This window comes from Bactrocera dorsalis, chromosome 1 (assembly GCF_023373825.1).
Source record: "Bactrocera dorsalis isolate Fly_Bdor chromosome 1, ASM2337382v1, whole genome shotgun sequence".
Lineage (NCBI taxonomy): Eukaryota > Metazoa > Arthropoda > Insecta > Diptera > Tephritidae > Bactrocera > Bactrocera dorsalis.
In genome coordinates this window covers 43,626,115-43,638,230 of record NC_064303.1, presented here as the reverse complement: position 1 = coordinate 43,638,230, position 12,116 = coordinate 43,626,115, and the positions used below count along the sequence as shown (strand labels likewise).

The 12,116-nt window shown below is 37.2% G+C and overlaps 2 protein-coding genes across 5 annotated transcripts in view; one reads left to right on the top strand and one right to left on the bottom strand.

Moving 5' to 3' along the window:
• LOC125780329 (uncharacterized) overlaps positions 1-12,116 on the top strand; it is a 282,319-nt gene that overhangs the window by 145,646 nt on the left and 124,557 nt on the right. For 2 of the 3 annotated variants that reach the window (XM_049462436.1, XM_049462435.1), the window contains exon 1: positions 3,076-6,967. In XM_049462436.1, the coding sequence (XP_049318393.1) occupies positions 4,372-6,967 (2,596 nt within the window). In that variant the 5' untranslated portion in view covers positions 3,076-4,371. Of the gene's footprint in view, positions 1-3,075; positions 8,762-12,116 lie in introns of those variants that run through there. The other variant, XM_049462434.1, reaches the window with a different exon arrangement.
• LOC105223670 (DNA topoisomerase 3-alpha) overlaps positions 1-12,116 on the bottom strand; it is a 36,102-nt gene that overhangs the window by 9,484 nt on the left and 14,502 nt on the right. For both annotated transcript variants that reach the window (XM_049462408.1, XM_011201446.4), the window contains exon 11: positions 8,768-8,877. In XM_049462408.1, coding sequence (XP_049318365.1) covers positions 8,768-8,877 — 110 coding nt within the window. The remainder of the gene's footprint in view (positions 1-8,767; positions 8,878-12,116) is intronic.

Sequence of the window (12,116 nt, the reverse complement as noted above, 5' to 3'; positions counted from 1 at the left end):
AAAGGCGTTCGTTAATAATTGTTTGTTGCGAGCAAGTGTTTCTGATTGGTACAAATTACTTATAGAAAGTCGAGAACTTCTTGACGACAAACCACGTCCAGGAAGGCCATTAACATCAACTGATGATCAACAAGTCGATAAAATAAAGTAATTGGTGCTTGATGATCGACGATTTACAGTGAGAGATCTTGGGCTTAAAAAAAATGAAAGCACGATTAGCGTTAACATATGTGAAACAATGATTTCCGACTACCAGGATGTCATAAAACGTATTATTATTAGCGATAAGTTTTGGATTTATGCCTATGATCCAGAAACATACGATCAATTGGCCGAATATCGTTGCAAAGGTGAGCTGAAGCCGAAAAAACCACGCCAAAGAAAGTCAAAAATCAAGGTTACGTTGACGGTTTTCTTCGACGCATTTAAGACTGTTCCAGAAACAGACTTTAAAACTTTTAACTACTTAACCGATTCTATTGAAATTTTATTTTAAGAAGTGTCTGTTATACATCTCTCCATTGCGCTTGCTCGGATTTTGGATAATTTTAAATTTTTTAGAGGTATTAAAAAATCAAAAAAGTGAATACAATTTTTTTGTCCAGTCGATGCCATTTTGTGAATTTTCTATCTTTGGCAATGTCTATCCGATAGCGACCTCTTTACTAATTAAGAATTTTTATACTCTCGCAACAAAGTTGCTAAGGAGAGTATTATAGTTTTGTTCACATAATGGTTTTTTGTAAGTCCTAAAACTAAAAGAGTCAGATATAGGGTTATGTATACCAAAGTGATCAGGGTGATGAGTAGAGTTGAAATCCGGATGTCTGTCTGTCCGTCCGTCCGTGCAAGATGTAATTTGAGTAAAAATTTAGATATCATGATGAAACTTGGTACACGTATTTCTTGGCTCCATAAGTTTAAGTTCGAAGATGGGCAAATTCGGCCCACTGCCATGCCCACAAAATGGCGGAAACCGAAAACCTATAAAGTGTCATAACTAAGCCGTAAATAAAGATATTAAAGTGAAATTTGGCACAAAGGATCGCATTAAAGAGGGGCATATTTGGATCTAATTTTTTTGGAAAAGTGGGCGTGGCCCCGCCCCCTACTAAGTTTTTTGTACATATCTCGGAAACTACTATAGCTATGTCAACCAACCTCTATAGAGTTTCCTTCAGGCATTTCCATATACAGTTCAAAAATGGAAGAAATCGAATAAAATCCACGCCCACCTCCCATACAAAGGTTGAAACTCACAGAAAGTTCGTTAACCGACTAACAAAAAACGTCAGAAACACTAAATTTTACGGAAGAAATGGCAGAAAGAAGTTGCACCCAGGCTTTTTCAAAAATTGAAAATGGGCGTGGCATCGCCCACTTATGGACCAAAAACCATATCTCAGGAACTACTCGACCGATTTCAATGAAATTCGGTATATAATATTTTCTTAACACCCTGATGACATGTACGGAATATGGGTGACCTAACCTAACCTAACTTAATTTTTCACCGAAAATATCGGTAAATCTCTCAGAATTTAATTCTAATTAATTTTACAGCATAATAAAAAAATATGTACATAAATGACGGATAATGAAATCTCGATTATCACTTTATCATGCGAGAGTATAAAATGTTCGGTGACACCCGAACTTAGCCCTTCCTTACTTGTTTAGGGGAAACTTTAGTATACGATCCCACGATTTCAGGGTTAAAAGTGATATGGTTGAATAGGGCTGATGCTCCAGATTAATAAAAAAATATGTACATAAATGACGGATAATGAAATCTCGATTATCACTTTATCATGCGAGAGTATAAAATGTTCGGTGACACCCGAACTTAGCCCTTCCTTACTTGTTTAGGGGAAACTTTAGTATACGATCCCACGATTTCAGGGTTAAAAGTGATATGGTTGAATAGGGCTGATGCTCCAGATTAAGAAAATATATAATTGTTGCCGCCGCAAACTTATAGTTTTCGAGATATTTGCATTTAACGTTGAAAATTTTGCAAATTTTATCTTGCAATTTCTCGATTTCTAGTAATTATTTATTTCATATTATGCACTTTTTATGCACTTATACTTCATTACATTGTTTCTACATATTTATTTTTTAGTAATTATTTAGTTATTTGCTTAAAATAAGCATTTTATATTTTACACAATTTTCATTCCATGCACAATAACAAAAGTATTCCGTGTTTACAGATATTAAGTGTTGCCATAATTACACATTTATCAAACGAATAAGAATGGATATAAAAACTCAAACGCAGAAAACAAATACCATCTGAAATAAATTTTCCATTGTAATAAGAAAAGTTCTAAGGCGTATAAGTATGTTTAATCTAATAATTTAATAAAAGGATCATAATGATTATTTGCAACACAACAAAGGTAAAACAGGGTAAACATTAGTCCATTCGCGTCCCACTTCTTTCTGCATTGTCGGCCTTCGGCCGCGCTTCAAAAAAAATAACCCTGACTGATCCAACACCGGGGTGTCAGGTTTTTTTTGAGTAAAACTCCTTTTTGCGTTGGCGGCCTTCGGCCGCGCTTCAAAAATATAACCCTGGCCGATCCAACACCGGGGTGTCGGATTTTTTTTGAGTAAAACTCCTTTTTGCGTTGGCGGCCTTCGGCCGCGATTCAAAAAAAATAACACTGGACGATCCAACACCGGGGTGTGACGGATTTTTTTTTTTGAGTAAAACTCCTTTTTGCGATGGCGGCCTTCGGCCGCGCATCAAAAAAAATAACCCTGGCCGATCCAACATCGGGGTGTGTCGGATTTTTTTTTTGAGTAAAGCTCCTTTTTGCGTTGGCGGCCTTCGGCCGCGCATCAAAAATATAACCCTGGCCGATCCAACACCGGGGTGTCGGATTTTTTTTGAGTAAAACTCCTTTTTGCGTTGGCGGCCTTCGGCCGCGATTCAGAAAAAATAACACTGGACGATCCAACACCGGGGTGTGACGGATTTTTTTTTTTGAGTAAAACTCCTTTTTGCGATGGCGGCCTTCGGCCGCGCATCAAAAAAAATAACCCTGGCCGATCCAACATCGGGGTGTGTCGGATTTTTTTTTTTGAGTAAAGCTCCTTTTTGCGTTGGCGGCCTTCGGCCGCACTTCAAAAAAATAACCCTGGCCGATCCAACACCGGGGTGTGTCAGGTATTTTTTTGAGTAAAACTCCTTTTTGGCGTTGGTGGCCTGCCCGATCAAAAGTTATGATGTATGAAGAAAAGGGGCAATGATTTATGTATTTGGGGTATAATCTTATTTTTTATTCATTTTGATTCATTTTTATTCGTTTGATAAATGTGTAATTATGGCAACACTTATTATCTGTCAACACGGAATACTTTTTTTATTGTGCATGTAATAAAATTTGTGTAAAATATAAAATGCTTATTTTAAGCAAATAACTAAATAAATATGTAGAAACAATGTAATGAAGTATAAGTGCATAAAAAGTGCATAATATGAAATAAATAATTACTAGAAATCGAGAAATTGCAAGATAAAATTTGCAAAATTTTCAACTTTAAATGCAAATATCTCGAAAACTATAAGTTTGCGGCGGCAACAATTACATATTTTCTTAATCTGGAGCATCAGATCTATCTAACCATACCACTTTTAACCCTGAAATCGTGGGATCGTATACTAAAGCCGACCCCTTGTTTATATTTGTTTGTTTTTCTTTTTTTGTTAGTTTGAAAAATACCTAAATTTTAGTCTTTAGTTTAGTCTAGACCTGAATACCCCCTAAAATTGAATAAATAGTTCCACTGGCTCCCATATACTCATCAATTTGTGAGTTATTTTAATGTTAATATTTGCATCCTATTGTTACAAAAGTAGTATTAAGTTGTATTTGTATTACTATATGCATCCCTGATTATGAACAATAGCTGTAGGTATATGGAATAGCATTTGTCTTGTTGTAGACATCTGGCGCCACGGCTGTCTGCTTGTCGAAACAATAGACATCTGGCGCCGCACTGTCTGCTTGTCTAGGTAAACAATTGCTGAGTCTGGCGCCGCGACTGTCTGCTTGCGTCTGGCGCCGTATAGCCGTATGTTCTGGTAATTTCCAGACGCGATATTCTAGAAGGACACGTCGGCATCAGCGAGAAGTGCGTGGCTATATAAGCCGTGGCAGCGCCAACGTAATCAGTCAGTGCTAAGAGTAAACTGCTATAGTGTAGACGAGTTGTGAAATAAAGAGTTGTTGAATTAAATTAAACAGTGTTGATTTTATTTGTCAATCCAGAGATACGAACCTAACAAAGTAAACTAGCAAGAGTAAATTCGTAACAATTGGTGTCAGAAGTGGGATTGTCAAATAATCCAAATTCAAGATGGTTAAATTCGGAGAATTGAGAATTCAGCAATTAAAAAAGGAACTGGAGGAGCGTAATTTGCCGATAAGCGGGCAAAAGGCGGATCTGCAGGCACGATTACGTGAAGCAATGGAAGCGGATGGAATTAATGTGGACGAGTACGAATTTGTTGGGCCAGAAACTTCTACAAAGGTAGAAGAGAAAGTAGAAGAACAACGAACATCATTAAGTGTAGACATGAACACGTTGTTAGTGGCTATTAAGCAAATGGCAGAAAATGTAGTGCGAACAGAAAATCGTCTGGCACAGCAAATGGCAGAAAATGCAGTGCAAACAGAAAATCGTCTGGCACAGCAAATAGCCAAAAATGCAGAAAATGCAGTGCAGGCAGAAAATCGTCTGGCACAGCAAATTACGCAAATAGCTGAAAATACATCACAGTTAGAGTCTCGCCTTACACAACAAATAACTGAAAATAATACGCAGTTAGAAAAGCGATTGGTACAACAGATTACAGAAAATAATACACAAGTGCAAGAGAAATTTTCAAAATTTGAAGACGAATTAAGCACAATAAAAAATGACGAAGAAAATTTAAGATCAGAATTTCTTCAACTGAGTAATCGTGTGCGAGAACTGCAACTGCATGGCCCTGCACCATCAACAAATAATCAAAGATTGAAGGCACCCACATTCGATGGAAGTATTCCATTTCAAATTTTCAAACTTCAGTTTGAAAAGACAGCAACGGCCAATAACTGGAATGCAGCGGACAAAGTGGCGTCCTTGTTTGTATCATTGAAAGGACCGGCAGCAGAAATCCTTCAGACTATTCCAGACTGTGAACGGGACAACTATGAGGCATTGATGAGTGCGATAGAAAGACGTTATGGTAGTGAGCACCGGAAACAAATATACCAGATCGAACTGCAAAATAGGGGTCAGAAGATGAACGAGTCATTGCAAGAGTTCGCAACTGAAATAGAACGACTGGCTCATTTGGCAAATGCAGATGCACCTGTGGATTACATTGAGAGGGTAAAAATTCAATGTTTCATAAATGGAATTCGTGATGTGGACACCAAACGCGCCACATATGCATTGCCAAAAAGAACGTTTGCTGAAACGGTTTCGCACGCCCTCACACAAGAAACAGCTTCCCTACTAAGTAAACCAGCACACAAAGTACAAAGGGTTGAAATGGAACAACCGGCGCTGATGGAAGAAATATTGAAGACTCTGAAGACAATTGCTGCACAGCAAGTAAATACAACAGGCAGATGTTTCAACTGCGGAAAAGCGGGTCACTTTGCTCGAAATTGCAATATAAAGGTAAACCCATCAAAACGGAAACAACCAACAGAACACCGAAAGGGGATTCACCACAAAAATGCGGATGCATTATCACGTCGCCCTTGTCCACTGGAATGTAAACATTGCTCTAAATCAGAAGGAAAAGAAGGTATAATCGACGTGCGATCACTGAATATAGAACCTGAAGATGATTGGACTCCTCACCGCATCAGAATTAATCAGCTGGAGGACCCTGATCTTGCGAAGCTGGTAATGGCCAAAGAAAATGGGGTACGACCACCAAAGGAACAAATAAGTAACGAGAGTCCAACGGCAAAAGCATATTGGGCCCAATGGAACAGCATAAACCTCGTTAATGGATACCTTCATCGTACCTGGGAAAGCGAAGACGGCAAACAGTCTCGTCTGCTGATCATAGTACCGAAGTCCATGATCCCGAAAGTATTGAAAGAACATCACAATGGACCTAGTGGAGGGCACCTTGGAATTACAAAAACTATAGAGAAGATTAAACAACGGTTCTACTGGATCGGTTGTCGAGATTCCATAGCAGAATGGATAAGTAATTGCGTAGAGTGCATGGCAGCTAAAGGTCCTAAAGCCAAAAGTCGCGGTAGGCTACAACAGTACAACGTGGGATCACCATTTGAACGAGTCGCAATGGATGTTGCAGGTCCGTTCCCAACCAGTACGGCCGGAAACAAATATCTACTGGTTGTCATGGACTATTTCAGTAAATGGCCAGAAGTATATGCCTTACCAAACCAGGAAGCGAAGACAGTAGCCGAAGCGTTTGTAGAAAATTGGATAACAAGGTTCGGAGTGCCCGTCGAATTACACTCAGATCAAGGCAGAAATTTCGAATCTTCCATTTTCCAAGAAGTCTGTACATTATTGGGCATCCACAAGACACGGACAACAGCGTTACACCCACAATCAGATGGGATGGTAGAGAGATTTAACCGAACGCTCGAAGAACATCTGCGGAAAATCGTTGATAAAGATCAACGGAATTGGGACAAGTGCATCCAGATGTTCCTGCTGGCGTATCGTTCAGCGAAGCACGAGACAACTGGTTACACGCCAGCAAAGATTATTTTCGGATCTGATCTGCGACTCCCTGCTGATCTTAAGTTTGGAACGAATCCTACAGCTGTAAGAAATGATGGAGATTATTGTTCTGTCTTAAAGGAAGAAATGAATGAATTGCATCTAATGGTAAGACAGCATACGCATCTGATGAGCAATAAGATGAAGGACCGGTTCGATCAAGCGGCAAATTCAAAAGGTTTTGAAGAAGGTGATCTGGTCCTGTTGTACAATCCACTTCGAAAGAAAGGCTTGTCCCCGAAACTGCAGACAGCCTGGGAAGGACCCTATATGGTGATGAAACGACTGAATGACGTGGTATACCGCATACAAAGAAATGGGAAAGCACGATGTAAAATGAAAGTAGTACATTTGGAGAGGCTCGCCCCATTTGGTTCAAGAGGATTTGTGCCTAATCGGGACGATTAGGCTTTAGTGGAGGGCAGTGTTACAAAAGTAGTATTAAGTTGTATTTGTATTACTATATGCATCCCTGATTATGAACAATAGCTGTAGGTATATGGAATAGCATTTGTCTTGTTGTAGACATCTGGCGCCACGGCTGTCTGCTTGTCGAAACAATAGACATCTGGCGCCGCACTGTCTGCTTGTCTAGGTAAACAATTGCTGAGTCTGGCGCCGCGACTGTCTGCTTGCGTCTGGCGCCGTATAGCCGTATGTTCTGGTAATTTCCAGACGCGATATTCTAGAAGGACACGTCGGCATCAGCGAGAAGTGCGTGGCTATATAAGCCGTGGCAGCGCCAACGTAATCAGTCAGTGCTAAGAGTAAACTGCTATAGTGTAGACGAGTTGTGAAATAAAGAGTTGTTGAATTAAATTAAACAGTGTTGATTTTATTTGTCAATCCAGAGATACGAACCTAACAAAGTAAACTAGCAAGAGTAAATTCGTAACACTATTAATGCGCCTAGTACGTAAATTGACTTTTAAATATATTTAAGAATTTGGCAACCCTAGTTTGCAATCACACAACTTTATAATAAAATTTGAAATTTTTTAATATGTACTCAGAACGTTTCGACATACGGGCGTTATTTGTGTTGTTTACAACTACTTGAAATATTCATCTCTGCCAAAAAATGTGTATTTTGTACTTTCGACGTGAATTGTCTTAGTAACAGTGCATCGATGATCTTAATTTAGCTTTTGGCGTTGAAGCTCCATCAAGGACCAGTGTTTATCGATAATATGGTGAATTGAGGTAGTTGAACAGTCCAAGACGAATGGGGATGTCGTCTAATATCAATTTTTGTTGCGGAAACTATTGATGCTGTGCGCCAACTGTTATAGCAAGATCATCGTGTGACCCATCGTGGTATTGAAACAATTATAGGCATGAGTGGAACTAACATACATTCAATATTGCATTTGCATTTGATTGTATAAAAAAAAAACACTTGTCGCAACCATACTACAAAAACAGTAAATTCTGAGTGGTCCGTGACCATTTCTTTCCCAGTTGCCAGGAAAACCAAACATCGAAGACCGATTACTCTTCACCACGACAACTCGAACTTTGACACATCGACTGAAATAACTACAATTTTGAGCACTTAAAACATCGATTAAATGAGTAATCCACCGTAAAGTCTTGACTTGGCGCTGAATGACTTCTTTTTATTCCAATAAGAAAAAAAATTAACTAAGAGGTGAACATTTTTTGATACCTAAAGAGGCGGTTGGTCAATGCATCAATATAAGAGATACATCAATCAGAGTGACAAAGGGGCTTTGAGAATTGGTTCAAACGCATGGAAAAATGTATAGATCTTAATGGAGAATGTTTTGAAAAATAATAAAGCAATTTAGTTGATTAAAGTTTATTTTGGTTCTCTAATCCTCCAACCCACGTAATCTAGGTCTGAATTCAACAACTTCGTAGTTTACTTATTCATTACTTTTGTTAGTCTACGATGTTAATTTTTTAGCTAAGCAAAACACAACCTCACACAAATCACAATAAAAATTAAATAAACGAGTGTACATACCTTGTCTTAAAGCTTCGTCTTTCCATTTGAAAAATCCACACGAAGCATGTCGCTTAGAGCATGTATAAAATTCGCGAGACTTGTTGGGACCCTCTTTGCGCACGATTAACCTAGCAGAAGTTATTACAATCATAGAAAAATAAATAAATAGATTTTCACTAATTTGTCGAGAACTTAGTAGTATGCTTTCAAATACAATAAATAATTTTAGTTATTTTACCATATAGTGGATTATTTTCTCTATACATACAACCCGATTCCCTTTAATTCGAAAACGCAAATTTTAAGTAGTCTGGTAACTTGGGTTTAAAAAACTGAAACTTGTTTTTTGTTGCTTAAAGTACAATATCTTGAGAATATACTGTGAAAATTTCAGACAGAAACTCGAAATATTTCGGGAGTTATAACGAGTTTCCTAGAGCGCCTCGGAGTCCTCTCTCTCGGAGTTGTTGAACCTTAAACACGTTTTTCTGGTTGGCTCGGGTCTTAACTTTTTTTTACTGAACCGAATGCTTTTAAATTTTAACAGGCTATTCTACACAGTTATAGTTCTCGTCGGAACTAACCCTAACTTTTTATTTTACAACCCTTTCTTTGCTAAAATAAAAGGACTTTTTTTCAAAGTCCGCCATTTTGTTATTTACCCTTGAAATATAACTTCAGTACTTCCGACCAGAATGACATGTCTATAGATTAAGAATAAACGAGAATATTTGATTTCAGATATTTAACGTCAAGAGCCAAAATCACCCGGGCCACCCACGTGCATTTTTTTGAGGTTTCAACTTCGAGTGACAATAATAATAGTAATAAAGTATTAAATTTTTTCAAATACATTTTTTTATATTTTCAATATGTAAATAAAAACACTCTAAATATTCAAGTTAATTCATTTTTATTTTCCTATTCAAAACCACCCTCCAAAGAAGTCATGAAAATAGGCATAAGTTATCAGACTACTACCTTAAACCATTTTAACGAAATTAATAAAGGTATATGTATGTATATGTTCACAACATTTGTTCAAAATATATCCGTTTTTTAAACCAAGCTAAAACGGAGCTTCTGCGATGTCTAAATAAATTTTAACACAAACAATATCACATTATTTTAATAACTGAATACTAATAGCCAGAATTAGCAAGTAACGAAGGCCTACTCTTGCAACATACCAATCAAACCCGGGGAAATACTTTTAGGTGTGGGCAAAACTTCATATTAAAAAGTTTTGCGAAAGAATTCAACATTAATTATTTGACGAAATCGTGATTGTAATTCAAACTTGGTATTTTTTTAGGACTCCTATTACGATTTTCACATTACAGTTTTTAACTCTGTGTCAGTGGGGTTGACTATGTAGAGCATCATAACTTTTCAACTGCTAACAGGAAAACTTTTATTTGACAAGAAAGCAAAGGCTAAGTACGGTTGTAACCGAACATTTTATAGGCTTGCAACATGCAGGAGTCAAAGTCAGGGAAATAATTAAGGCGTAAAATGTCAACCGGAGGATCGGTCTCCAAACAATTGTATATAGATATAATATATATAACTCATACACTGATCGACTTATTCGGAATTATGTTTTTAGAAAAACGTAGTATATGGGAGTTGGGGTAATATCGATCAGATTTTGTCTATAACTATTTTTATGCCACATCCCTGGCTTCTAAGGCACCTTACATTCAATTAAAAATCCCATGGAGTAAAGTCAGCCACGTGTTCAAAAATCGTGATATCAGTTATATGGAGGGTAGGTCAAGCTTTCGCTCAATTCTATCTATTTTAGGCTGAAATATACACTGTTATATGTAAAACACGCGAAATAATAATATTTTAAATACGTAAATTTGAACTGCTAATACAAAGTACCTATTTTTATTTAATATTTGAAATACTTTTTTTCTAAACTTATTTTGTATTTTATTTGAAAGATTTAATATAAATATTTAGTATTTATAATATACAAAATAGTTTTGTTACATTTTTAATTAATTTTTCATATTTTTCATTCTTAAATCCAAGATTACCTTATTAAGGGGTTAGGGGTAGTAAGAATTCTCAAAAATTTTCGTTAAGTGTAATATCTTAAAAATATCCCCTGAAAATTTCACGTTGATCCTATAATAACTTTTTGAGTTATTCGAGAAATAAGAAAGAGAGCTCGGGCACTTCAAAGCGCTGGTGTGAAACGCGTTTTTCTCAAAACTATGTTTTTTGAATCGGTGACAACTTTCAACTCGAAAACCGTTCAGTAGACTTTAATGAAATTTATACACTTTTAGAATACATAATAAACTCGGGCCTGGTCGAAGGATTTTTATTTTTTCGAAAATTTCGATTTTTTAAGACCAATTAACTGTTGAGTTTTTCGCAAAAATTTTGTTAATTTTGAAAAAAAATAAAATCCTTCGATTAGGCCTGGGACTATCTATTTATAAAACTAATTCTTTTTGTCCGATTGTATTATATTTAGATGAATTTCCAAGGACTTATGCTTGTCACCGCAAGTACCTTTTTTTGGAGCAGGCTCAACACAAACAACTATAACTTTGGAAATTAAAATTTTTTTTTTGAAATTTTCGTAACTTCAAGTCAACACATCCTATAATAATGCCACATTACTACTTTTGTAAATTAACATGATTTAGTAGCAAAAAAAATACTGAAAGCTCTCATTTTTTCGTTCCTCTGACTACCCCTAACCCCTTAACGAACGCATTGATCGTGACCGTAATGTGAACTAGAACAGCAATGCCAACATTACGGCCCGTGCGAATTACAGTAGAAACTCGTTTATCCGGCCCTCAGTTATACGGATTCGCGATTATCCGGACTACTAATCGCGACCAATTTATATGTACCTACGTAGAAATTATGGAATCATGAACGTGTCGGAACTTGCATATTCCGCTCGCGCAGTGTGGGGTCGCTGCCGCTGCCCCGCGCGTTTCATTATTGTTTTAGTTCATTTGCAATTGTGACTCCGCTCTGACGTGCGTGTCACGTCTACATATTTAAACCTGCCAAAGCGTAAGAGACAATTTAACGACGCTATATGACTTTACGTAAAACGTGAGCTAAAACAGGGTTGCAATTATATTTTTCCATGACATTGCACGCAAATATACATGGTTTTTGGTCTGACATATTTTACAGCCCTTGCAAATAATTTTCTGCGTGTGTTTGTTGTTGTGCCGGTGCATCGAGAGGAAATATATGCAATTCTTGCACCGTGCAAGGGGTTTGCAAGAGCGAGAGAATACCCCTAGAGTGATACTGTGAGTGTACTACAACTGAAACGAATTCGTGATAAAGCAACAATGAAGAGAAAAAGTTGCTTACGTCA